This window comes from Caloenas nicobarica, chromosome 22 (genome assembly GCF_036013445.1).
Source record: "Caloenas nicobarica isolate bCalNic1 chromosome 22, bCalNic1.hap1, whole genome shotgun sequence".
Classification (NCBI taxonomy): domain Eukaryota; kingdom Metazoa; phylum Chordata; class Aves; order Columbiformes; family Columbidae; genus Caloenas; species Caloenas nicobarica.
The window spans coordinates 7,380,607-7,407,206 of NC_088266.1; the positions used below are offsets into that span (position 1 = coordinate 7,380,607).

General features: G+C 60.7%; 2 protein-coding genes across 6 annotated transcripts; both read right to left on the minus strand.

Moving 5' to 3' along the window:
- Positions 1-44: 44 nt before the first annotated feature.
- On the minus strand, positions 45-23,636 carry CHD5 (chromodomain helicase DNA binding protein 5). Of its 5 annotated transcripts, none has more exons than XM_065649793.1 (42): positions 23,537-23,636; positions 22,497-22,624; positions 21,116-21,292; positions 20,726-20,844; positions 19,967-20,205; positions 19,190-19,314; positions 17,025-17,148; positions 15,787-15,953; positions 15,493-15,711; positions 14,870-15,079; positions 14,577-14,788; positions 13,096-13,227; positions 12,547-12,655; positions 12,099-12,290; positions 11,813-12,013; positions 11,531-11,668; positions 10,886-11,007; positions 10,149-10,322; positions 9,614-9,755; positions 9,267-9,398; positions 8,963-9,080; positions 8,323-8,447; positions 7,371-7,602; positions 7,163-7,288; positions 6,857-7,029; positions 6,102-6,276; positions 5,621-5,713; positions 5,146-5,234; positions 4,904-5,037; positions 4,453-4,597; positions 3,876-4,035; positions 3,634-3,713; positions 3,388-3,517; positions 2,956-3,045; positions 2,699-2,836; positions 2,358-2,466; positions 2,029-2,161; positions 1,540-1,735; positions 1,243-1,406; positions 1,031-1,145; positions 865-913; positions 45-758 (listed from the first exon to the last, which is right to left on the minus strand). In XM_065649793.1, the coding sequence occupies exons 1-41, from the start codon at positions 23,586-23,588 to the stop codon at positions 906-908; spliced, it is 5,847 nt and encodes a 1,948-aa protein (XP_065505865.1). In that variant the 5' UTR covers positions 23,589-23,636; the 3' UTR covers positions 45-758; positions 865-905. The 5 variants fall into 5 exon arrangements, with proteins under 5 accessions (XP_065505865.1, XP_065505868.1, XP_065505866.1 ...); XM_065649794.1 differs by having other exon boundaries at positions 46-758; positions 11,531-11,665; positions 22,497-22,627; XM_065649795.1 differs by having other exon boundaries at positions 46-758; positions 5,627-5,713; positions 22,497-22,627.
- Positions 23,637-23,843: 207 nt separating this feature from the next.
- On the minus strand, positions 23,844-26,217 carry RPL22 (ribosomal protein L22). Its single transcript, XM_065649805.1, has 4 exons — positions 26,113-26,217; positions 25,724-25,828; positions 24,913-25,037; positions 23,844-24,058 (listed from the first exon to the last, which is right to left on the minus strand). Exons 1-4 carry the CDS (start codon positions 26,122-26,124, stop codon positions 23,914-23,916), a joined length of 387 nt encoding a protein of 128 aa, XP_065505877.1. The 5' UTR covers positions 26,125-26,217; the 3' UTR covers positions 23,844-23,913.
- Positions 26,218-26,600: the final 383 nt, after the last annotated feature.

The window sequence follows — 26,600 nt, forward strand, 5'->3', positions numbered from 1 at the left end:
CACAGCCGCCCTCACCCCCCGCCCTCACCCGCCAGGCTCCTGCAACATCCTTCCCTTCCGAAAGGATTTATTAAAACACACAGAACAGAAACCGGGACACATGGAGCACGAAGAGAATGCGGGGGCGTCGCGAACGGCTGCCGCCAGCTCCGGCAAGGGGCCACCACTGCGACACAGCCAGTGTCGCCACACTCGAGGTGTCCCCAGGCTCGAGGTGTCCCCATCCCAGCTCTGGCTGTGCCTCCCTCCTGCCCGGGTCACCTCCACTGTGTGCCCTGCTGCCGGGACAGCCGTGGCCCCGTGGCAGCACAGGGACCGGCAGCGGGGCTGGCGGCAGACGTGGCACTTGCTCAAACACCACGAGGACGCAGAAATGGACCTTGGGGGGAAGCGCAGGAGCAGCTCGGCCCCGGCGGGGCACCCCGGGTCAGCCGGACCCCCGCCAGCCGCCCCTCACACCCACACGTGGCAAGAAAACCAGACAGAAACACGGAGCCTCTCCTCCCTCCCCAGCTCAGCCCACCTCGCCCAGACAAACTCTTCAAGTCTTCAATAAGAAAGTGCAAAAAATGTACACGGAAATGAGCCCCCACGGCAGCCGCTGCGGCGCCGGCGGGGTCGCGTCGCTCGAAGCACACGTGAAGCAGGAGCAGGACAGCCCGGCAGCGCCGGCGGCAGCTCGTCTTCCACGCGGGCACCGCCACGCTGCCCGTCCTCCAGCCAGGGCAGCTTTCGGCTGGGGAATGGCCCTGGGGCTGCTGCAAGGAGAGGGGAGAGCTGCCCGTCAGCCGGGACCCCCCGCACCAAACCGGGGGCACGGGGAGGGCGCCAACCCGCGGGCAGGGGCGGCGAGCGCGGCCTCACCTCAGCTGGAGACGGAGCTGCGAGGAGGACGGCGCGAGCAGCTAAATATCTGTGATGAGAGAGGAAACGCCTGCTCGCCCGCTGGCCTCCCGCGATGCTCCGACCCTCCCAAACCCACCCCTCGAATTGCTCTGCCCAGGAGCACCCACTGGAAACCCCAACCTACCAGTCACGTACGGTCCCAGAGGCATCTGGCTGTAGTTGACAATCCCGCCTGGCCCGGGACCTCGGAAGTTTGGCCCAAAGTTGCTGTTGTAGATCTGGGAGGAGCCGAAGGAGCCCTGGGGAGGTGAGGAGGGGTAAGAGGCGCTGACCTGCAGCCCTGAGCCCCCTGCCACCCCCGCCAAGGGCTCTGTCCCTGTCCCCGTCCCCACTGACCTGCTGGGTGGCCGGGTCCCCGCCGCGGGTGGCCAGGCGGCTGAGGATGCTCCGCTCCGACATCTGCAGCCGGGCGGCCACGGGCGGGATGCGGGACAGCATGGAGGGCAGGCGCGTCACGTCGGCCTTCATGTCGCTCAGCAGCTCCTCGAGCTGGTTCAGCACTGCGAGCAGGGCCGGGCCGCGCTCAGGGGGGTGACCAGGCCCCCAGCACCCCGTCCCAGCCCCGGCAGCCGACGGCAACACTCCCTGCGCGCCGCACCACCGTGGCAAACCCCTCCCGGCCCCGGCACACACCCTTGTGCAGGACGGCGTTCGCGGGCTTGTTGCCGGCCAGGGACTCTTTGGAGAGGTGCTGGTGGCTCTCGGCAAGGCACTCCACTTCAGCCAGCCGCGCGTTCAGGGCCATGGCGGGGTGACTGGGGTCTTGGGTCATGTTGAGGTACGCTGCCCGCCGCAGCTGCTCCTCGATCACCAGGGCCTGCTCCAGCAACTGGCAGGCACAGGAGGGGAGGGATTCAGGACCAGATCCCACTCCAGTATAAACCAGTACCGCACCGCGGGCTCCAGCTGGCCGCATGGTTCATGCCAGCAGAGCCTCTGCCCTGCTGCGCTCCCCACCAGCCTCACCCCAAAAGCTCCCGGGGGAACAGGCTCTGTTCTTCTGTTCTCTTATCCCAACCGTGGGCCCGTTCAGACACCAAGCACACGGCTGCTCTGCTCCCAGAAGGCGCTGGCGGGACCCCCCACCAGTAAGGACTCACCAGCCCTGGACCCGCAACTCGCCTTGAACCGCCGGGCGAGGAACTTGTTCTTCATCTCGAGGTAGTTCCCCTTGTGCACCTCCGACTTGAAGGGCTCGTTCAGGATCACGTACCGCGGGTCGTTCTGGATGTCCTGCCAGCGGGCGTAGCCGTGACTGGGGCGGGGGGGGCGTCAAGGCAAGAACCAGCCAGCCGATGGTGTGCCCACCATCCCGTAGAGACGCCACATCACCAAACCCCCTCCCTGCTCGTCACCGCACGGTCACCCCAGCTCCCACAACGCGCGGAGGTCCCCCTGGGCTCCCCGCCACCTGACAGCGGGAGCCACGGTCCCACCAAGACAAAGGGTACGTGACAATTCCTGCCAACAGCCAGTAGTCGTGTCGCCGGTGCCAGATGTCGTAGATCTTGCCGGAGGAGATGGCAGCCCGCTCCTCGTTCTGCCACAGCGTGTGCAGCTCTGCGGGAGCAGAGGTGAGACAGCCCCGTCAGGCAGCGGGGCCGCCGGGGACACCGCATGGTGCATCAAGCAGCACCAGCGATGACATTTCCCGGGCAGCCATGGGCACAGGGCAAAAGCAAGACACCCTGCTGCGAGGGGGAGCGCCATCCCATCCCCAGCCTTTTCATATCATTCGCATTTTGTGCAGAAGCTCTGCAGGAGCAGCCGGTGCCTCGTCTCTTGCTTTTACCTGTAAAACCACCATCTGCAATGTTGAACATGAATCGGAAGTTCACACTTCTGTCATCCTTCTTTCCATCCTCGTCATCCTCTCTGTCCCCATTTTGCTGAGCCTCGCTGTGCTCCGTCTCCTCCGCCTTGGCATCTTCTGCTTGGCAAACACAAGAAACCGTGCCTGCCCAACCGTACTCTGCCAAAAGCGTCATCCCTGCACCGCCAGCTGCCAAAGGAACTCCCGCTAAAGCGACCATTGGGAAAGCACCTCACCTGCTTTGACTTCTTTGTCCTCCCCCTTCCCTGTGCTGCTGTTCAGCTCCGCCTTCTCCAAAGGCCCCTCCTTCTCCGGAATCCTCTCGTCTGCAGAGGGAAACGGGACATGAGAAAAGCTTGATGTGCAAAACGCTCTTCAGGGAACAACTTATTGTCTGGATAGACTTTCCCTTTTAGACTAAAGTGATTCTGTTGTTTGTACATTCAAGATGTCGAAAAACTTCAAGCAGAATATTCTTCTGCATTTTATCAAGAAAACTTATTTAGTTTTCCCTTTTCCTTGAGACATCTGGAGGAACACATTGCTGGGAACAGAACATTGCTGAGAACAGAAAAGGCATCCCTGGCTGTACATACAGACATGTATGTTGGAGAGCAGCTCTGCAGAGAGGGATCTGGGGGTTCTGGTCAATGGTAAGTTAGACCCACCTTTCAGCAGGGGCTCGGGAGAAGGCTCAGCCTTTTCACTCTCCTCTTGCTTCTCCTCCCTCGGTTTCTCCTTGCTGTCACAGCTCTCTGGGTGCTCTTCGCTTTCCCCCTTCTCGGCACTCGCAGGCACCTTAACGTGAAGTGCCCACCCCAGATCAGCCCTGCCCTCTCCTTGGGGAGCGCTCGGCATCCCGGGCAGCCCACCAAAAGGCTTCCCGGAGGAGAAGCCGAGAGCAGCCGTCCTACCTGGCTGTCGGACGCCTTCCTGGACACGTGCTCCCCTTGCTCCTTCTCCTCCTGGAACCCGAGTTGCGTTTCTGGTTTGTCTGCAGCAACAGCAAAGCACAAGAGCTGTTGCCAGGGCCCCCAGAGGGTCACATGTGCTACTGGGACAGGCAGACACCGGAGAGACCTTCTGGTGTCTCAGGCCACCTCCCTTCCCGAGCAGATCGAACCGCGATCGCCGGGAAGCCCGTCGACACACGCACCTGCCAGGGCCGGGGGTCCCGCCTGCGTGTACGCGGGGCTGGCGGGGACAGGGGTGGTGGAGTCTGAAGACACCATCTCCATGGACTTCTTGCTCTCCAGGCCCTCGAGAACCAGGTCTGGGGTGCTGTACTTCCCGTTGACATGCTCGAACTCCTGGACCTGGGGCAGACACAACCCCCTAGGTCAAACGCAGCAGAGATCTCCAGCCTGGTGCTGCAGGACCGGGCACGTCCCAGCCGCTGTCCCACAGTGACGCAGCAGCAGGATCGCTGCACCCGCCCTGCAGGGACAGCAGACTCTACAGCTCTGAGACCCAACAACTCTCTGACGCAATTTCTCTTTTTTGCCAGCCAGACCACTAAACATCTGCTCATCCTGCATCCCCTTACAGGGAAAGAAGTGGCAAGTTTGAAAGGCAGTTTGGTTGCTGTCACTGATACGTTTATGACAAAAAAGGGTGGGCTCTGAGTTGGGAGATTCTGCTGGGATCCCTGGCGAGAGGCGTTTGCAGCCCGTGAAATCCACGAGTCTCCAGAACACACCTGAAACGGCACATTTCAGATTTTCCTCACCCACCTTCTTCCTTACTAGTGACATGACTCCTATGCGGGTCAGCACGTGCTGCCGGGACAGTCCTTCCCGGGGAACGCCGTCCGCAAAGGTTTCAGCACCGTCTGCGCCGGGTTCACACAAATGTCTCATGAAGAGGGAGACGTAGGCCCTGCGGAGGGAAGGGAGTTGCACCCCAGGCTGAGGTCCAGCCTGGCTTAAAGAGAACGGCAGCCGCCCTCACAAAGCAGCAGGTGTTGTCTCCCCAAAAAGGAGCCCCGGTGGGGTGTGCAGGCACTGGGGCTACTGCTGCCCTGCCAGTTTGTCCCAGCACAGCCTCTGTCTCGCCCTGGGGAGCACAGCAGAGGTGGTGACACAGCAAGGCAGCAGCGTGACCACAGTTGGTCCTGGATGCCCGAGCCGAGCGCTCAGCCAGCGCCCGGGACAGCCCTCGCCCCCCGCCTGGACCCCCCGGCACCTGAATTCCTTCTCGCTCTTCCCACGCAGGTCCCGCACCAGCCAGTGGGAGTTGAAGGCGTCCTGGGGCGGCATCCCCCAGCGCATGATGGCGTTCAGGAACGCCTTGCGCTGCCGCGCGTTGAAGCCGAGGACCTGCAGGAGCGGAGGTGCCGCTGGGGTCACACCGCTGGACCAGGACCCACGCGCTGGTGCCTCGCACGGAGCTGCCCCGGGGCAGCCCCAGCACCGCCGGACACTCACCTCGATGTTCCCCCCAACTCTCGCCAGCAGAGGAGGGAGCGGCTTGTCCCGGTCACTCTTCAGCTGCCGCCGGGATTGTCTCCTGCCACCTACAGCCAAGCAGCCCAGTGACGGTCGGCCTCGGCAGCGAGGACGGACGGTCAAAGCTCCCTGTGCTCCCCTGACTAGAGCAGGACTGGGCAGAGCCACAGCCCAGCTGCAGAGTCCCCCCACCGCCCCAGCCGGGACACGCTCTGCCCTCGGCAGGCAAGGGGACGCTGCTCCTGCATCCCCATTCTTACCCCCAGCACCTGCAGTGGCCAGCGAAGCACTAACCAGCTGCCTGCGCTGCCCGGGAACCTCCTCACCTGGCAGGCACGTGGGGACAGGGACACAGAGCGCGCCAGTCCCTCCAACCCAGACGTTCCTGCTGCGCCCGAGCACCAGGGCCTCCCGCAGAGCAAAATCCCAGGGAGCATCAAACGCATTAACTCACTCTGACCTTCTGGCCTCTCTTCAAAGTCTTCGTCCTCGTCCTCGGAGCCGATGGAGTACTCGGACTGGTTGTCAGAGAGCTCGTCCTGCCACTCTGCAGAGCACGAGGGAGCCGGGTTAGGAGAGCACCCACACAGCAGGACCCTGCCCACCGGGCAGCGAGAGAGGGACACAACAAGCAGGGAATCACATTCTCAGGGTTCCCAAAATCAGTATTCTCCTATACAGAAAAAAACCCCTCTTTGAAATATTTTGCCCACAGATGTGTTTTTCCTCAATTTTTCCAGCAAAAAGACAGTTTACAGACCAAAAGATAAAAAGAAGAATTTCTGTCCTGGGAAGTTCAGGAATCTGGGAAGCACAGAGCCACACAGGCTACCAAACTGCAGAGGAACGCCAAGCATGTCCCGCGGGGAACCGCTTTGTGCAGCAGTTCCAAGCCAGCCTGGGGACTGCTGCCCCCTGACCCGGCCAGGCCGTACCTTGGTCCTCCTGTGAGGTGTCGTTGTAGTTGACCTGCTTGCGGATCCTCTTCCCTTTCCCCAGGTTCCTGGCCAGATCTTCCTGCTGCTGCTCATAGTGGTGCCGCAGCAGCTTCTCCCAATAGTCAGGGTCCACGTTCTCCTCTTGCTTGATGATCTCACGTTCCACCTCTTCCTGCAAAGCCAGAGACAAGAGGCTTGAGATGGGGCAGGCACAGACCTGCCTGTGCTCTAACCGGGGACCGGGGGGCACCGAGCTGCTGCCGGGAACCGGGCTCCTGGCTTTGCCCAAACAGACTGACCCTGGTGCGAGGTTTTCAACAGGCTGAGCCAACCTCCCACCCAGGAAGAGACCTCGTGGAGCAGCAGCCCACCATCCGCTTCATTGAGAGGGGAAAGAAACAAGTCAGCCGCTGGGAAACGCAGGGGCGGCAGCGCGACACACAGCAAGCAGTGCGGCACACGGCAGCACCGTGCCCGCTCCCAGCCCGCAGGGAAGGGCCCTCGCAAGGCACCTACAGGTGCTCTGATGGAACCAAGGTCCTGTGGCAGCAGGGACAGAGCCCGGCTGGCACTGCAGGCTGCACAGGACAAAGGGACCCCCAGCTCTGAACAACCTCCCGCAGCCGCGGGTAGAGAGCAGGGAAGGTCGTGCCCCGCGCCGAAACCCTCGCCAGGACGGGGAAGGGAGCAGAGGAAACACCAAGGGACGTACAGAGAGGCACGACTGTAAGACATGATACTGATCACTTTACCACACCGTCCTCTTCTCTCACAACATACTGGGCCACTTTAAAGGAGCTGAGATACTCGTTCATATTCTGCAGCTCCGTGTCATCAGTCGCATCCTGGTTCCGGTCCAGAAGCTTAGAGATGGCAGCGTCGTCGTAGTGGATCACGCTGCTGTCATCCACATCCTTATTGTCACCTGGAGAGCAAAGCAAGGGGAATGGAAGCACACACCACCATGCTGGGGACAGCCTGTCCCAGCATCAGGCGAGCTCAGGTTGATGCAGGGCCAGGGAGGGGGACAGGTGACCCCAAGACGGGGGACTACACACCTGGGGGGGTACCACCATGCTTCTTTTTCATGCCGGGAGTCGCTGCACCCCCTTTGGTTGACAGGGTATCAGAGAAAGGGGTGACAGCATCTGGCACAGCGATGCGCTGTCCTTGGGACACTGTGCCTGCGGGCGCCAGAGGAGAACGAGCCCCAGCAGCTCAGCCTGTGCCCCCCAGGCAGAGCAGCCCCCGCGCCTCCCACCTCACCTTCCACATCGTCCTTGAACAGCTCTTCTGTCCCAAACTTGAGGATGTCGTCCAGCTCCTGCTTGGTCATGGAGCCCGACTTGGAGCCCAGCCCCGGGCGCACCACGAGGTGCGTGAGCATCATCTTCCGCTTGGCCACCTGGGTGATGCGCTCCTCCACGGAGGCTCTGGTCACGAAGCGGTAGATCATCACCTTCTTGTTCTGCCCGATGCGGTGAGCTCTGCTGAAAGCCTGCGGGCAGAGAACGCGGCTGCCGAGGGCGGCCCCACGGCACAACAGCCGAAGGGTCCGAGGCTGAATTCCGCGTTCAAGGCTCCTATGGGAGCCAACCTGGACGCGCCTGTCCCTCCCCTGACCACGGGACACCAGCCTCCCCACGCAGCCCCCACTGAAGGGTCTGTGCACAGTGAGGACACGCTGCCCCGGGAACCTCCGGCTGCGGCGTCACCGCGCCAGCACCGCCCCACGCCGGCGCGTCCTCGCGCCTGCTGCCAGGGAAGGGAACACGGCACAAACAGACGGGAAGGGTGGCTGGAGCTCTGGAGAGGAGCCTCTCCTGGCTGAGGAGCACGGGAGGGTTACACATTTCCCTCCACTTTTCCATCATTTTCAGAGGCATTGGCTGCCGCCTGCTCCAGCTGCTGTTGCCCCGGGCGTGTGGAAACACAAGTGGAAGCTCCCCAAGAGAGGACTGGACACCCCGTTGTGAAAAAGCAGCAGGAGAAAGTGAGAAGCCTGCAGAAGAGAGCTCTCCCGTGCTGCAGACAGGCCAGGCTGAGGCCAGTGGATGCAAGAAAGGGGCTGCTGAGCAGAAACGTGCCCCACGAATACAGCAGAAAGGGCCAGCAGCTCTCGAGAGAAGAGTCTGAGTTCCCTGTGCAGGGTGTACAGACAGAGGGCAGAGCCAGAGAGGTACTTACTATATAAGAAGGAAAAGGAAAAGTCAGAAACCTGGATGTCATTGTGGGGATTCCAGTCAGAATCATAAATAATGACTGTGTCGGCCGTAGCAAGGTTTATGCCCAGACCGCCGGCACGGGTAGAGAGGAGAAAGCAGAACTGCTGAGCACCAGGAGCTGAGAAAGACAAACCCAGGTGGGAAACGGTGAGACAGAGACAGCTTGGGCAGAGAGGTGCAGCACCGCGCTTTAGGGATGGAACAGCGGGAACCCCCGGCCCGAGCCAGCCAGCAACGGGCAGGGAAGGCAAGGAGGGAAAATACATCATTCCCTGGGAACCAGCTACTGGAAAAAACGCAGCTCCAGAGCCAAAGGAGAAGTTCTGTCGTCTGCCTAGGACGAAAAGGCAGGAGTCCCTCACACCGCGCACGCTCAGGGTTCACCACGGGACAGCCCAGGGGCCAGACAATTCGGTACGAGCAGCCCCCACTGTGCCTCAGGATCCACCGAGCGTGGCACAACCGAGGCGCAGCCACAACCGAGGCGCAGCCACAACCGAGGCGCAGCCACAACCGAGGCGCAGCCACAACCGAGGCGCAGCCACAACCGAGGCGCAGCCACAACCGAGGCGCAGCCACCCCCACGGCACAGCCCCGCCGCACCCCCTCATCGGCGAGGCAGGACCACCGTACCGTTAAACCTGTCGATGGCCTCCTGGCGCAGGCCGCCGGTGATGCCCCCGTCGATCCGCTCGTACTTGTAGCCTTCATACTCCAGGAAATCCTCCAGCAAGTCCAGCATCTTCGTCATCTGCAGGGCAAGGTGACCGTGACACGGGTGGCCCCGGGGACCTGCCCTGCCCAACCTGGCACCGCAGTGGCAGCAGCACCACCAGCTCTGCCACCTCTCTCTATCTGTTCCTAGCACAAAATTCTCATACAGAACAAAAAAAATCCTTTACAAATGTATTTATTATTAATTCATCCCTACACTCACCTGAGAGAAGATCAGAACTCTGTGACCCCCATCCCGTAACTTCTTCAGCATCTTTTGGAGCAGCATCAGTTTCCCAGAAGATTTGACCAAAGAATTCCCATCGTAGGATCCGTTGGGCAGAACTGGGGCCTCCTGCAAAGGCAGCCTGGTTAGCCGCTCCAAGGACAACACTCCTCAGCCTCACAGGGGAATTCCCATGCATTTCAAAGACAAAATCTTTGTGTGAAGCCACGTGCATGAAAACCCCACACCACGAACCAAAGCACAGGCATGGACAAAGCCCCCACCAACAGCTTCCACCCAATATTCTGAGAATCGCCCCCCAGAAGCAAACGCAGCCAACGTACCACAGCCGCCACTGGGAAGAGATACGGGTGGTTGCAGCACTTCTTCAGGTCCATCATGATGTTGAGTAGCGAGACCTGGTTCCCACCACCTTTTGAGTTCAGGGCTTCGAAATTCCTTGTCAGGATGAACTTGTAGTACTTCCTGCAGGGACAGGGGTGGGACAGACACCCCGGTAACTTTGGCCAGATGTAGGACTGGCATAAACAGGTCTGCACTGAACTAAACCCCGCTGGCACCACTGGAGCTCTGGGCCGAGCAGGCGTCCCTGTGGCAGCAGGGACACCGGGCAGCTGGCAGCGTGGGCCGGTGCCCTGGAACTGGAAGCAGAAGGGGGTTCAGCCCCCGTGTTTTCTCTGCACCCCCAGAACTCGCAGAACCGCGCTGAGGGGCTGCCGGCATCAACGCTTCCCGCCGAGCAGCAGGGACTGCTCAGAGGCCGGTTTAACCAGGCTGGATGTGCCCCCCGTGAGACTGACAGCACCCGGCACAGGGGGGTGTCCAGCCCCCCAGCCCCTGCCCCAGGAAAACACTCACTTCTGCATCTGGCTCAGCTCCACCCGCACGATCAGCTCCGTCTTGGCCGGCATGTTCTTGAACACATCGGCCTTGAGCCGCCGCAGCATGTGGGGACCCAGCAGATCATGGAGCTTTTTGATCTGGTCCTCCTTGGAGATGTCGGCAAACTCCTCCAGGAACCCCTCCAGGTTACTGCAAAAGCAGCCAGAACCACACGGTGCTGAGCAACACCGGGACACTGAGAGCAAAGGCATCTGTTCCTTTATGAGTTCAAAACAAGGGCAGAGCTCTCACGGCACACACTGAGGTAACGCTCCCGTGCCTGCATCCCAGCAGAGCAAAAGCCGGAGCAAGGGGCTGCACTGATGGCTGAGGCACAAATCACACTAAATGCACTAATACGTGCTCTGAACACGTTCCCCAAAGTGCCTCTGTCCCCTCAGCGAGGGTTTAAGTTCCTCATTCACAAATCTCCTGACCATAGCAAGGCCATAGCTGCCCCCAGGACGCAAAAAGCAGTGGTCCACGGGAACAAATCTGGGGTGGCGTAAATATGTGTGCATCTGCTGTGACAAACCACGGGGTGACACGCCTTGCCAGCTGCCTGCCGGTGCGTTTGGCGACACCGGCACAGCAGTGACTGGGGCCAGGCGCCCCACGCCGGCCGGACAACCTCTGCGGAGCCACCTCGCTGGCCGGCAAGGGACGGGGTCCCGGCTGCTCCCCGTTTGGTGGGGGGAACTGGGGCCACTTACTTAAACCTCTCGGGAGTCAGGAAGTTGAGCAGGTGGAAGAGCTCTTCCAGGTTGTTCTGGAGCGGAGTCCCGGTGAGCAGCAGCTTGTAATCGATCTTGTAGCAGTTTAATACTCTGAAGAACTGGGAAAAGAATCCAGGTGAGGAGAGCCCGGAGGAGCCCGTCTGGGGACGCTGCAGATCGCGCACATGGAGACCCCATGGGGACCTCCCCTGCTGGGCACGCAGAGCAGACCCCAGCTCCATGTCCTGCCCCCAGCCATCCCCATCGAGCACGGGCAGCGATGCTGAGCGCCCCTGGGTCACACCGGCTGTCCCTCCGTGCTGGGGACTGTGAGGGACGGCGTTCACCCTCAGCAACGGGCAGAGGGAGGAGAGGGATCGGTTCCCTCCACAACAGCCCGTCCAAGGACTGTCAGGCTGCTGGGCTGCCGCCTCGGCCACCGCTGAAGGATGATTAATGCCAGAGGATGTTAAAGAGCAAATCCCCCAAAACGGGGGTGCCAGACAGAGCCTGTGCCAGGTGAGGACATCTTTCAGATCCCAGGGAGGGAACCACGGAGCAGCAGGCAGCCCATGCTGGGGTGTTGTATCTTTGTGGCGCTGGCCACACCACAGAAATCACCCACAAACATCCGCCACCTACTTTGGACTGGTTGTTCTTCAGCCTGTGCGCCTCATCCACCACCAGACAGGCCCACTCGATGGAGCCCAGCACCGCCTGGTCAATGGTGATCAGCTCGTAGGAGGTGAGCAGGACGTGGAACTTGATCTGGGCTTCCTTCTGGGGAGCAGAGGGGAAAAGCCCGGTAAGCGAGCGGTTCGGCTCCGGCTCTGCTGCTGCTGCCCCAGGAGGGGCCTGATGCTGCTCTATGCCCCTCCTGGCTGCCGGTTAAAGTACTGGGTATGGCACAGACTCAGCTCCCACCTTCATCCGGAAAACTTTCTTTCCACTGCGGATGGCGTTGTCCTCAAAAGAAAACTCGTTTTCCCGGATGACGGAGCGGCTTTCTTTGTCCCCCGTGTAGGTGACGACGTAGAAGTCGGGTGCCCACATCTCAAACTCACGCTCCCAGTTGATGATGGTGGAGAGAGGGGCGCTGACCAGGTACGGCCCTTTCGAGTGGCCCTGCTCGGGGAGACAAAGCCCAAGCCATTCTCCCCGCGCCGAGCAGCTCTCGGCCGCCTCAGGGACTGCCGGGTGCTCCGCTCACCTCCTTGTACAGGGAATACAAGAACACGATAGTCTGCACCGTCTTCCCCAGCCCCATCTCGTCAGCCAGGATCGTATCTGTCCCTTGGGCCCAGGAAAACCTCAGCCAGTTCAGCCCTTCCAGCTGGTACGGGTGGAGCGTCCCTCCCGTGGCATCGATGTACCACGGCTGCTTGTCGAACTTCACTGTGGGCTGAGAGACACGATGCAAAGCAGTGAGAACCAACTTCCTCTCCTTTCTCTGCAGACAAGCACGTCCCTCTATAGCTTCGTGACACCAAACAGCCCCAAAAGAGACGCAGACACGGTCCCAAACACAGCCCAGCCCCCCAGGCGAAACCACCCCAGAGCTTTGAATGAAAAACAAGATGGATCTAGAGGAGAAAAAGGTGCCAGGACGGGTGGGCAGACAGACATGGCCCCATGCTGACCCCGCCACGCCAACTCACATCCACCAGAGGCCTTTCTGGGGGCTTTTCTAGCTTCTCCTCTTTCAGCTTTTTCCCTTTCTTGTTCAGCTTCTTCAGCGGGCGCGTGTCCTCCCCCAGCATCAGCTCCCTGCAAGAGCGTGCGCCTCAGGAGCCGGCGGGCGGCCGTTCCTCTCCAGTCCCCAAGCACAGGGACAGAAACGCCTCTCAGAGTCCCCTGCCTTGTCCCCACGGCAGCTTTTCTGGCCCAGTTAGCACAGGCACTCATGGAGCACTAATTGTCCCCTCGCAACAGCCAACGTAACATCATGCAAAATGGAGAACAGCACTCAAGAGTACAGCGGTTTTCCCCTAAAACAGCCAGGCAGCAGCGCCGTGGGGCTGCCAGGAATGTTCTGGCGCACGAGCAGGGGAGGGAGCAGGGCTGGGCTTCCCAGCAGCCATGAGCGGCATCTGGGGAGGCCCAGCTCTCCCAAAGTGCCCGGCCACTGCTCTCCAAGAAGCGGGACACCCGCGAGCCCCCCGCGCAGTTGCCCCCTCAGCCGCGGCCCCACTGCCCGCGGCTCCTGCCTGTGGTTCCAGTAGAGCTGCTTGAGGTTCTCGTAGTACGGGATGTCTATGTCGTCGATCTCCCAGGTGCACTGGTCGTACGGCAGGTCCTTCCACTTGATCAGGTAATGGACGTCTCCCTTTTTGTCAAAGCTGTAACGCATGAAAAGCCAATCAGAGAAACGACACTCGCCCCCCAGGACGCAGCTCAACAAACTCCACGAAACCGGGCACTTCATCCTCAGCCTTCACCCGCAGACAGGTAGAAAAACATAAAGTATTGGCGCTTTCCAACAGAAATGCCTATTAATCTGCTGCATGTGTTAAACCATTAAGCTTTAAAGGCTGCTCATCCATTCCACTGAACAACCTCATTTTCCCGTTTTACCAGGGCTGGATGAATACCAGTGCTTGCCCTCACTCTCCTGCAGCATCCACTGCTACAGGAAGTTTTGCTTACACTGAAAAATGAATAAACACACTACCGAGGCTGATTACATGCCTCCGGGGAAAAAACCCTTGCCTTATTAGCAGATAACGTAAAGCTTGCATGAAAATTAGCCAGGCAGCTTTATTTATTTTCTGCCAAGCAGCCTTCAAGTAGAGTTGCCACTTAAAGTCTCAAGTTGCCCCTCGAAATGTGGAAATTCAACAAAAAGGTGTCTCCGGCTGCTCAATGTGAAAAGCCCACCTGCACAGCACACTTCATACGCAGGAAATTCCTTCTGCAGAACAGAAATGCAAAGGTCAAGGCTTTGTAAGGGAGCCAGGCACCTGCTCAGACTCCTCGGCACCGTCCCTACCGGCACCGGGGCGGTGAGAGGGAGTAACGTCCGCAAAGCCCTGACCAAGCACAGAGGGGCCTCAGCTCGGCTTCCCGAGAAGAACCAGCGACCCACACGGGAACGGGCACCTGCTCGGGTGAGCGGCCGCAGCTGTGGGGCACGATCGATGGACGCAAGACCCAGCACCGGGCTGCAGCACCAATTTACAGAACGATTAGGCTGTAACAGGGACCCAAACAATGTCTGGGAAGAGCAGGACAACTCCGTGCAACGTAGCAGAAATTAAAATGAGGCATTGATTCACTTCTGGCCTTGGCTTCACCTCGGAGCAAACCTCCAAGGCGACAGAGACCTCGAAACAAGCCAGCAGCTGAAATTCCACCAGCCTGAGACTTTGGCTGCGCAGAAGGATGGAAAGAACGTCCTGTCCCCGGGGGAAAGGACTCAGCCGAGCACAGAACCCGCAGCAGACAGGCCCAGACGCTCGGCGAATCACTAAACCATCCGTGCGGGAGCTGCACGGAGGGAAAACCCGCAGAGCGCATGGACCCGTGGCTCCCAGCTTCATCCCAGAGCTCGCTGGGCTCCAGGGAGCGCGGCAGGTTCACCATTGCCATTATTGCTATTCCCCTCACGGCTTCCGATGGCACCGCCCAGCGCCACAGCACCGGGGCTCAGGCACGCCGGCACGCACCCGCTCTGTCCGCAGCCACCCACCTGTGGTTCAGGATGCGGTGGATCATCATCCACTCGGGCTTGATACCGTAGCGGTAGAACCGCTCCTCCATCTTGGCGTACTGCGGGTCTTTGTTCTTGCGCTTCTCCCGCTGGCTGTCCTCGTCCCCAGAGCCGTAGTCGAAGGCCGGCGGCTCATCCATGTCGTTCTTGCGTTGGTAGTTGCGGTACATGACGGTGTGGTAGAGCTCCAGCTGCGCAGAAGGAGCCGCGCTCAGCCGGCGCGGGGGCAGCGGGACGGGGGGCATGGCGCCGAGCACGGGGAGCGGGCTCACCTGCAGCTCCTTGACCCAGGAGCAGTGCCAGTAGGACAGACCTGCCCATTTCACGAAGAACTCGCGCTCCGGGATCCCCCCCGGCGCCTTGGGCGGGGGCAGAGGCAGCTCCGCGTCCGGGGACCCCAGCGCGGGCGGGAGGGGGGCGGCCGGCGGCTCCTTCCAGGCCCAGTGCAGGATGCGTTGGACTTTGCCCTTCAGTGGAGGGCACTGTGGATAAAAAAGGAAACGGGCAAGAGCACAGAGTTTAGGGTGAGCCCGTGCCTGGGGCCGTGGGGAGGGTGGCAGAGCTGGAGCGGCAGGGAGGGCACGGGCAGGGCTGGCGGCACGGGCACGCGGAGAAGTGTCCGTGACTCCGCGGCGTCCCCCAGCGCCCCCCAGCTGGGCCGCCAGGCAAGAAAGGACCCTCTACACCAGCCCTGCGTCAGACGGGGCTTTACGTCCCATCTGAGAACCGGCGGGGAAGGCGCCAGGCAGCAGCTCCTGCGGGACAGAGCCCCCCAGAACCCGAGCAGTGGTTCTCCAAGGAGGGTCTGCGGCACGGGGCAGGACGCTGGCCCCGCAGCACGGTGCGGGGAGGGGTGTGGGAGCGGGACGAGGCGAGGAAGGCTGGCGACACTCACCGTACAGCGAGGGCAGAGCCACTCCCCGTTGGGGATCTCTGGCAGTGGCGGGTTCAGGCAGTGCAGGTGGTAGGAGGACGGGCAGGTGTCGCAGCACAGCAGCTCCCCGCCATCCTTACAGACCCGGCAGAACTCCATGTGGTCATCCTCCTCCTCCTCGCCGCCTTCCTCCTCCTCCTCCTCCTCCTCCTTCGGCTCCCACTGGATGCCCTCCTTCTCCTGGGGCAGCACAGCCGGTGTCACCCGAGAGCTCCGGCCGCCCGCCCGCCCCCCGGGCTCCCCGGCCCCACTCACGCAGTGGGGGCAGCTCCACCTGCCCTCGGGGGCCTTCTCCAGCTCCGGGTCCAGGCACACCAGGTGGTAGGCGCGGGGACAGGTGTCGCACAGGATGATCTCCCCTCCCTGCTGGCACACCTCGCAGTAGTCCTGGTGGTCTGTCTCGTAGCCATCCCCCTCTTCAACTGCAAGCAAGGGACAGACTTACGGTCAGAGGGACGGCAGAGCTGCCGGCTCTCCCAGGAGGCAACGGGACGCTCGCTCTTCTATGGTACAGTTAAGGAAATGTGGAAAGCGTTTCGCCTCGGACCCCTCCTGTAACGTCCCCCTACCTGTCTGTCCCTCAGCACCACCGGTCACCTGTGCACACAGCATCATCTCACCTCTGTCTCTCTTTCTCTCTCCACACTGTATCATCCTTTGGTTCCTTCAGGCTCTCAATGGAGAATGCCAAAACCTGGAGAGGTTGCAAGGGAGGCCGGTCAGAGAAACCTCCCGGGTACCAGCGCCAACTGCAAACGCACCATGCAAGGGTGACACGGCCAAGAAGGACGAGGAGGATTCCTCTCCTGGGACTGCTCGGCCCTCCTGGCAGCTCACTGGCGCAGTGGCAGGAGCTCGCTCAGCTCTTGGATGGGAAGAGGACGGCAGGGACAAGACCTTGCAAGCACCAGCACAGCTCCTCTCAGTTCCCAGCTCTGCCACAAACTCCCGGCACAGACCTCCGACCTGCTCCTCCGGCACACGGCAGGAGCTGCCCATCCCGGCACAAGTGCCCGTCCCGGCACGAGTGCCCTCGGATGGCAACAAGCCATGGGGAGACCCTGACAAGACGCTTTCCAACGCTGTTCCGGTGCCTCCCTCTTCCTACATCGCTACCACGGATCTACCGCCTGCCCGCTGCCTGACCACACATCTCACGCAGACAAAAAGCCCCTTGGCCGCGCTGCTCTGCTGGGAGCTCGCCACAAGCCTCATCTCTCCCGGGGCTGCTCCTCACAAATCACTTCCCTGGAAGCCCCACAGATCCTGGAACTTTCCTGCTAGAGGACAAACCCTGGCAGGACCACACGTGCAAGCAGGGTGCCCAGCGCAGGGTCTGCTCACCGAGCAAACCTCGTGCCCCACGCGCAGACACGCGCATTGCAGCACCGAGCCAGCACCAGACACCGCCCGGAGCCACCGGGGCCGGGAAAGCACTATCTGGAGAGGGAAGGGCAACCAGAACGGGATCGGAGTACAAAGGAATGGCCTACTCCTCTTTTTCTTTCTCCTCCTCTTCCCTCTCTTCCCCAGGCCAGACGAGCACTCGGAGCGCACTGACGAGCTGTTGATGCTGGCGCTGTCGAAGTCGGATTCCTCCCGTTCCTCCTCTTCACTCTGCAGAGGGGAAAACCAAGGAAAAAAAAAATGTGCGCACTACTAACCAGGTGCTTAGCGCTCCAGCTGCAGGAGCAAGCCCAAGCTCTTTGTAACTCTCAGAGAGGCCAATGCACAGACATAGAGTGCACCCAGATGGATTTTCCCTGATGTGACTGAAAAACTTGCAGCCGCCAGCGGCTGCCTCATGGTGCTGCTTTCGCTGCAGCCTCTGATGCACAAAGGTATTTACAAACGGGTTGTACTATGTGAACAAGAGTCACTGAGCTCCAGCAAGGGTGAACTAATGGGATGTCGATCAATATTATCAAGGCCTACAAGAGTTCCACCCCATTCAACAGTGAACAGATCTATTTTTCAGAATGCTCTGCTGTTCTTTAAAGTGCACCTGGTATCTGTGTGCTGACAAGGGCCCCGCTGCACTGCGGGACCCCAGACGCCCGAGCCAGCCTGCGCTGTCGTTAGAGCATTCGGTAATTCTCTTTGACAGACAGTCCAGCTGGAGGTGCAAGCCCTGAAGAATCCCTTTGCAAATGAAATCTGAACTTGCTGCATTACCAGCCTCATCACTGAAGGTAAATGTGGTTAAATGATTTTTATTAGGTTGGTGCAAAAGTAATTGCGGTTTCAAACCGTGAATTTTAAATCACAGTAACCAAGCACAAACATCTTTATTAATCAAAATAGGAACCATTACAATCAACACATTTTTGGCCAATGACAAATAAGTTTGTTTATTCCTGTAGTGTAAAAATCTGTGCTTTGGAATTCGATGAACTCTTGGAAAGCATTTTCTGCATCCTGCTGGTTGTGGAAGCGTTTTCCCTGCAAAGAGTTGCTGAGATGCTTGAAGAACTGGCAGTTGGTTGGCGAGAGGCCAGGGGAATAGGGCAGATGAGGCAAAACTCCATAGCCCGATTTGTTCCACTTTTGAAGCGTTGGTTGTGCGACGCGTGGTCGAGTGTCGTCGTGGAGAAGAATTGGGCCCCTTCTGGTGACCGATGCTGGCATTGCAGTTTTCAGTGCACCTCATCAATTTGTTGAGCACCCTTCTCAGATGTGATGGTATCACCAGGATACGGAAAGCTGGAGTGGATCAAACTGGCAGGAGAGCACCAAACAGTGGCCGTGACCTTTTCCTGGTGCAAGTCTGGCTTTGAGAAGTGCTTTTGAGGCTCTTCTCAGCCCAACCACTGAGCTGGTTGTCGCTGGTTGCCGTATAAAATCCACTTTGCGATTGAGAAATGGTTTGTTGTTGCATAGAATAAGAGAAGACGACACTTCAAAACGACGATTTATTTTATTTTTGGTCAGGCACCGCACCCGCTTATTGAGCTTTTTCACCTTTCCAATTTGCTTCAAATACCAAATGACCGTAGAATGGTTGATGTTGAGCTCTGGTCAATGTTGAGTTCTTCGGGAACTTCTTGTGCAGTAGTCAGAGGACCAGCTTCGATGATTGCTTCCAACTGGTCATTGTCACCTTCTGATGGCGGCCACCCTGCTCCTCATCTTCAAGGCTCTTGAGTCCTTTGCCAAACTCCTTGGCCCACCGCTGCGCTGTACGTTCGTGAGCAGTTCCAAATGCGCTGTTGATGTCACAAGTTATTACCCGTTTTGAACTTGAATAAGAAAAATCACTCACATTTGCTTTCTATCTAACATCATTTCCATAGTCTAAAATAAAAATAAACAGCAAGTAATAAGTCAGTAGCAAACAAACATAAAGCGAGAACAGCGCATTAAAATTATGTACAACGTGACCACATTGAAGAATGTATTCCAATATCAAACAGCAAATTTCAACAATGCAAAAACCGCAATTCCTTTTGCACCAACCTAGCAGAAATTGTGCCCAGATGCGACACCTCTCCACACCTGAGCCTGGACACCGCTCTCTAGCACAGGGATGAAGGATGTGCTGAGCGGAGACTGACACCCCACAGAGGGACACGAGGTGACACCCCCTGCGCCAGGGCGGCTCCTGGGGACTGTCCCAGCGTTTCCCCTCCCTGCGCCCACAACGGCAGCGCACACTCACAGAGGAGCCCTTTTTCCTTTTGCTGGGGATTCCTCCAAACCGGAATTTCAAGCCTGCCATCTTTTTCCCCTTCCCCTTTTTCTTCCCATCTTTGGAGCCCTTGATTTTCTTCCGCACGCCTGGACCTGGAGAAACAGAAGACTTGTTTGGGACTCTGCGAACAGCTGCCCCCAGATCACCTCCCAGCCTGACCCCGGGATTCACAGGGATGCTGAGAGAGCACGGGGGACTCCGGGGAGCCCTTTCAATACGAATCAGAGCATTTCCAGAGGAGCTACTGCAGATTTACATGGTTGGTTTGCTCCTTTCATGTGGGCTTTGAAGACGGTCACCTTCCACCCAACTGCCAAATCCTTTACTCTGAAAAAGAGCCGCAGCCGTGCTGCCAGTGCCCTTCCATCACTGAACTCCTGCCATCGCAGAGGCAAAGCACCCAGCTCGGCAGCCAAACGGTGCACGTTCCCCTGGGCAGTGCCCACCTGTGCTGCCAGCACCCCTGCCCGGCCCTGCCAGCCCACACGGCCCCTCGGCTCGGGCTGAGGATGCTGCTGGTGGCTGGAGGGGCTCACGACCCGGCAGAATCCCCTGGGAGAGAAGATGGCACGGAAATACATGGCCAAATCACTCCTCTAAGATGCAAGAAAGAAGTTGAGCATTAATTGCTACAAACTGCCAAAAGTTGAGAAGATCCGGGCTCTCCGTTTGCTGCAGCACATCCCCTCCCTGGAGACACGTCCCATCATGGCCACACAGCCCCTCGCTCACCCCTGCACCTACCCTTGCCCTCCTTGGTCTTGGCCTTCCTGACAACGGTGGGCAGGGGGGACGGCTGGGGGCTGGCGGCCAGCCCGGGCGCGATGCTGACGGTCTCCACCGCAGCAGCAACAGCCGCGGCTGCGGCAGCTGCCGAGCTGCCCTTGAACGGGTTATTGGCGCTGAACTCTCGCCACTTGGCGCCAAGCACGGTCATCATCTTGGACATGGGGATCTTGGGGTTCTTCTTGGCGATCAAGGGCCTGCAGCATGGGTGAGAGGGAAAACACGTTAACAGAACCGCTCCGCTGCACGTCCGCTCCTGCGCATCGTGTGCTGGTGCTTCAGCCCCGGCAACGCCGCAGCGGCGCCGCCTCCAGCTGCACCAGCTCCACAAAGGGCAGCAGCAACCAGAGCTTTCCTAAACAAGCACAGACGCAAAAGGGGCCACACCTAAACCTCCCCAGAGACCACCTTTCCTTGAAGTACCTGCGTGTTTTGAACAGCTCACAGCACAAGCAAAAATTTGTTATTGTTATTCAATTTTTGTCATTAAAGTTTTCAAGTAAGCACACACGAAAAATAGGATTTTCAAGAGGAGAGGAAAGGGAAACACTTCAGCTGTTTTCCAGTCAATCCTGCAATTAAAACGAAAGTCCTGAGGACCGTTCCTGGTCAGGCAGAGAGGAGCAACAAGGAGCTCACGATGCTCAATTCACTTCACCCACTTGACTGAACAACACCCAAGCCTCAACCAACACACAAGTGCCCATTCAGACCCACCTGAGAAACTGGCTGAAAGCCTTGTAATTAGTAAGAGTATGATAATCCTCTTCTGAGAAAATGTAATCCACGTCATCCAGGCCCCACTCCTCCATCAGCTGGGCTGAGCTCTTGGGCTCCTGCGGATGCACAGACACCAGGACATCAGCGAGGAGCCAGGTCCGCCCCGGCTCCATGTCCAACCCCTCCCCAGCCACTGACGTGGGGACTTGCTATGTGATTCACAAAACAGAGCACGCACAAGTGCTAATTAAACTAACATTCACATGCTTCCAAGAAGCAAATTAACGTGGCAACATCCAAACGCTCCCTGTACCGCGTAATACAACGCAAAGCCTTGGCATGTTTCATCCCTCTAGCACCAGCTCAGGGGAAAGGAATCTTTGGTACCTTCAGCCCTCCATCCTCATTGTCATCCTCCTCTTCATCCTTCTTCCGTTTCGGCTTTTTCTCCTTCTTGTCCTTCAGTTTTTTCTTCTTCTTTTTGTTGGGTGAATAGTCACTCCCTTCGCTCTCAGATTTCTCCTCGATCTCCTCTTCGTTGTCTGACATGTCATCATTGCTCCCCTAGAACGGACAGTGACAGTGGATGGCGAGCAGGGCGCGTCCCCTCCCTGCTGCCTCCACCAAACCCCCCAGCCAGCGCCGAGCAGCTGCTGCCACCAGCCGAAGCCACCCCCCTGGCATGGCCCTGCCGTCACACCGCGGGGCTGGGGGAAACACACGAAAATCCCGTTTGGGAACGGCGAGAAGCTCCTGACCGCAGGGGGCAGGCAGAAAGAGACCCCTGGTTCAGCTGGACTGTTTCTTCGGGGCCGTTCTGTGACCCCAGTCCCGCCCGCACGCGGAGCCATTCCCGCTGCCACCGGGCTCTGGTCCTCAGAACCCCCGGCCTCTCCTCCCGCGGGTCATTACAGATGTAATTCCGCACGGAGTAATTGGTTGCCATGGTAACTGCCGCAGTACCGGCTGAAATTCCCTTTCTCTGCTCCCTCCTCTGACAAGGACCTTCATCTCCATATGCTGAGGTTCAGCCCGCAGCCCGGTGATTTTATGCAGATTTTCCAGGGGTTTGCAGCACAGACACCTGCACCGGGGCTTCCACCGGCGCCGCCACAAATGCAACGAGCTGCACAGCGGCAGCGCCGCGGGGCAGCACCCGCGGACACGGAGCCTTGGGGGGAACGTCCACATACCCCACAGAGCTCTGGAGGAGGAGATTAGCACACGAAAGCCCCATTCAAGGCCCCTCTATCTTTCTCCTCACCCCAAAACGCGGTCTGGGTGCTGCTCAGCACCTACCAACAGCTACAGCACCATCTTCTCCCCGGACAAGCGCAGCCGACACCGACGTCTGCAGAAACCCCCAAGCCCTGCCCGGTTGTGTCCCCAGCTCAGCAGTTTGCACCTCTCCCCCCAGAAACATGAGCCCCAGATGCCACATCAGTGTGGGACGTGCCAGATTCACTGCCTGCACCGGGGAGGACGGCACACACCACGTGCCACAGCCCAGCCCTCCCGAGGGACCGGCAGCCGCGTCACCACAGGGTGGCACGGTGGCCACTTCTCCCCCCAGAGGCCACTCACAGGGCTGATTTCCACCCTGGAGCACCGAGCTGGACAAGAACCACTCATGCCCGGGCTCTGGGTCACCTCCCAGGGCCAAGAGAGCACCAGCTTGGCAAGAGAACCCCTAATAACCCCCCGTTTCCACCCACAGACACCCAAGAAGTGCCTGCCAGCAGCCCCACGTGAAAGCACGCAGCATTACCTCCTTCTTCCTCCTCTTGATTTTGGCAGCCTTGCTGTCTTTCAGCTTCTTGGATTTCTTTTTTTTCTGCACGGCCACTTGCTCTTCTGCAAAAAACTCATCCAGTCCTTCCAGCACCACATCGTCTTCTTCTGGGGACAAAAGGGACAGCTCACGCGGACAGACCACATGGGCTCACAGGACACCACACTCGTGTTCATCCCTCTCGGGTGGCAGCATCAGCCCAAGGCACAAGGGGCTCCCCGGCCCCTCCCGGAGACCCTCACGCTGGTGTCTGGTGCCCTGGGGGAGCCCCAGCAGAGCCCGGCCCAGCAGCTCCTGCCCCGGCATTCGCGGTGCCCAGGTCCTGGCTGCCCTGGCGCACACCCCGGGTCTGGCAGACGGGGCAGGGGACGCCCCGGGCGCTGCTGGCTCCTGCTGACCCGGGTGAGGAGGGAACATCAGGCTTTACCTTTCAGACCTCCAAGGAGAGCCCGTTAAAATGGACGCGATGGAAGGCGAGCAAGGGAGAAGAAGGGCGAGTGTGGCAGATGGGTGCCACAGCTTACGGGACATCGATGGGTCCCCCTGCCACGGGCAAAGACACCGACCCCACCACCCACTCCCACCTGCCCGTCACCCCGAGCCCAGCACCTGCCAGCGAGCCCCAGCAGCCCGTGCCGTCTGTGCATTTCAGTATTTTTATTTGTAATTTCGGAGCTTATAGAGCAGGAACACTCCAGAGCCGCCGGGGCGCTCCTCTTGGACTCCACGCCGCGCCGGTTCCCGGGGAAGGGCCGGAGCCGCCCAGCTGCGCGCTGGGGACGGGGCCGCAGCCCGCGCTCCGCCGGGCGGGGAGAGAACCGGCCCCGAGGACACGGCGGCAGCCCCGGGGTGCCGGGAGCGCAGCCCGATGCTGCCAGGGAGCCAGAGCCGCCAGCCCCGGCCGCCGCCCGGGTCCACGCCCCGCAAAGGCAGCGCCGCCCGCCCGTGGGGCTCCGGTTAACGGGGCTGAGCTGCAGGAGCAGCGCCCGGCGCAGAACCCCCCTCCCGCCACCTACCCGAGACGTCCTCCTCGTTCTCCGCGTCCTCCAGCAGCGCCGGCCCCCGCATGCCGGGCGGCAGCACCGGGCGGCGGCCCCGGCCAGCGGCACCGGCCAGCGCCGGGCGCGCCCGCTCCGCGCCAAGATGGCGACCGCTGCGCCCCGCCCACCGCGGCCCCGCCCCGCCCGCCCCGCCCACCGCGGCCCCGCCCCGCCGGCCCCGCCCACCGCGGCCCCGCCCCGCCCACCGCGGCCCCGCCCTCCCCGAAAAGCCCCAAACCGCCCCAAATCCGCGCCCCAGGGCCCGGCAGCCGCCAGCGGAGCGTGGGGTATCAACAACTCTCCCCGCCGTTTATTCCAGGAAAGCAAAACTGTACAAAATGGTCGCGGGGGGTTCAATCCTCCTCCTCCTCCTCCTCCTCATCCTGGTTGATCTGGAAGTAGCGCAGCTCATAGCTCTCCTTGCTGTTGGCCACCACACGCAGCCAGTCCCGCAGGTTGTTCTTCTTCAGGTACTTCTTGGTCAGGTACTTCAGGTACCTGCGGACAGGAGGGGCTCAGAGCGGCTTCGTACCCCGGATCTGCCGCGGCACCTCCCGCCCCACGAACCCCCACATGGCGCTCGTGGCAAACACGTCCCCAGTCCCCACCTCCACCAGCAGCACCGCAGCCACCAGCACATCCTGGCAAAGCTGCACTGGGGGAATCGCATCAGCAGCTCCCAGGACCCCCTCACCCCCTGAAGCTGCAGCCACATGCTGCATTTCCACACCAGCGGGTCAGCACGCCAGGATGGCGGGTAACAACTGCCGGCGCCTGCAGGAGCTGCTGGGACACACCAGGTATGGCACTGGCACCAAGAAACTCCCTCAGCTGTAAGGTGGGTGCTCACGCCGCAGGGTACCACCCCAGCACCGCACACACGGCTCCTCTTCCCAGCACTTTAGACTAAGGCTGCCTCCCCGTGCCGCCCCCGCTGCAGCAAACACCACATTTAACGCCGCTACACAAAGGACCGGCAACCCCAAGAAGCCAACGGCGCAACAAGCAGTGAAAGAGCTCGGCTGTGGACCGACTGCTAAACCCTGCGCTGGGCATCCTTTCGGCTGCAGCCCCCTGGCCACCCACACACCCGCCTTCCTAGCAGGAACATCCACGTCTCTCACAGATCATTCCGGCACAGGCAGCCAGCGCACCGAGTGCCACATGGCGTTTAACCCAGAGTCTTGGCATGACTCCTGCACCAAGACACCCCTGCAGCACCAGGCCCACCTGCCCGCTGGGCTCCCGCCCCAGCAATCCTGCCAAGAGCCACTGCTGCCAGCAGCCACCGCCAAGCGGCCTCGTGACCGTGACCTGCACTGGCGGGATGTGGGGCTGCCCCGTCACCTCACCTCTTTGAGAACGGGACCTCTGACGTGACGGTGATCTTGCTCTTGCTCCTCTCAATGGTCACCACGCCCCCGCCCAGGTTTCCCGCTTTGCCGTTCACCTTGATCCGTTCCTGCAGGAATTGCTCCTGCAAGACAGGGACGGCACCGCTTAGCCGGGGCCACCAGCTCCTGCCGGACAAAGCCGTCTTGGCTCGCCCATGCCTGGCGCTTTGGCTTGTTGCTAGAGCTGGGGAAGACAGAAGTGCTGTTATGTCTGGGGGCAGAGGAAAGCTGCCTTCCTGCAGGCCAGGAGGCTCCGAGCCTGCCAGCACCTCCCACAACTGACCCAACCAGCAGCAGTGAGGCTCTCAAGCCCAAAAGCATCAGGCCAGTGAGGTAGGGACACGTTTCCTGCTGTCCAAAGGGACAGCCAGGGAGGTGACGGTTGGGTTACGATTCCCCAAGGCCACCTCAGCCCCAGCCCTGCACTTCAAACCCGCACTAGAGCACAGCTTGAATGAAAAGAGGCTCGTCACAGAGCACTGAAACCTGCACTGCATGCCCTCGTTGTTCCTCACCGCATAACAGAAAACTCCCCTCACAAGGAACGGACGGTAATACAGTTCAATCAGGGGAAAATGCTTGTGCTTTAGCTACAGTGTTTAAAACCAGCACACATCTCCTGGCCTCCAGCAGCGGCCAGGCTCCCTTTGCCCGCAGGGCTGCTCGCGGCGCTGCGGACGCTGTGTGTGCGACGGGCAGCAGCGAGCGGGGCCGCGGGGCTCAGACCCGCACAGCCGCGGCACCCCCGCCCGGGGCGGCCCCCACTCACGAAGTTGGCGGCGTCCATGATCCCGTCCTCCACGGGGTGGGTGCAGTCCAGAGTGAACTTCAACACCTGCTTCTTTTTTTTGCCACCTTTCGCTGCGGGCTTCTTCTGCAGCGGGGGGAGAGAGAGAGCGTGAGGGGCCGCGCCGGGCAGCGGGGCAGCGAGGGGCTGCACCGAGATCCAGGCTGCGGGGAACGGGACCGGGCTCCGCGCTGGGGGGAGAGGGAGCGGAAGGGGCCGAGGATCGGGCCGGGGCGCGGGAAGAGCCTCGCATGGCCGGCGCTGGGCGGGCCGGGCCCGGAGGAGGCCCAGAGCCGGGCTCGCCCCACGCGCGGGCGCGGGCGGCAGCAGGCGGGGCGGCGGGGCCCGGCCCGGCCCGCTCGGACACTCACCACGGGCGCCATGGCGGCTGCGGAGAACGGGCAGAAAGGGAGCGCCGGCCGCGCGCGTGCGCCGGAACAGCCTCGGGCGGCCACGGCGCATGCGCCGACCCCGCGCCCACGCTGCCGCCGGGCTGCCTGACCCAGCCGAACGACGAGAGCGTCGATGGCTTCCGGACCCTCCCACGCACGCTTCTGCCGCTCCGCGAGCGCAGAGTGCTGCCTGGCTGCGCGCGGTGGGCGGGGCCGGGGACAGGGCGGAGCTTCGGGCTGTGGGCGGGGAGAAGGGGCGGAGCTTCGGACTGGGGCGGGGATTGGGGCGGGGCCGGTGAGAAGTGGGCGGGGCCGGGCGGGGACCGGGGGGCGTGGCCGCTGCGCAGCGCGGGCCGCACGCGGTGCTGCGGGGAGCGCGCGTCCGGGCACCCGGTCACTGCCCTGCACACCCCGGCTCCCGGTCACTGCACACCCCGGCTCCCGGTCAGTGCACACCCCGGCTCCCG

What these genes read in the sequence shown, in the direction of transcription:
- CHD5 (XM_065649792.1), bottom strand. Translation starts at nt 23,588, where the DNA reads ATGCGGGGGCCGGCGCTGCTGGAGGACGCGGAGAACGAGGAGGACGTC. An exon ending in CACCGCATCCTGAACCACAG is followed by an intron (nt 13,228 to 14,576) that starts GTGGGTGGCTGC and finishes CATGCGTTACAG; the next exon opens with CTTTGACAAAAAGGGAGACG. An exon ending in GGGACCCGGCCACCCAGCAG is followed by an intron (nt 1,146 to 1,242) that starts GTCAGTGGGGAC and finishes TCACCTCCCCAG; the next exon opens with GGCTCCTTCGGCTCCTCCCA.
- RPL22 (XM_065649805.1), bottom strand. An exon ending in TCATGGACGCCGCCAACTTC is followed by an intron (nt 25,038 to 25,723) that starts GTGAGTGGGGGC and finishes CCTGTCTTGCAG; the next exon opens with GAGCAATTCCTGCAGGAACG. An exon ending in GAGGTCCCGTTCTCAAAGAG is followed by an intron (nt 24,059 to 24,912) that starts GTGAGGTGACGG and finishes TCCTGTCCGCAG; the next exon opens with GTACCTGAAGTACCTGACCA.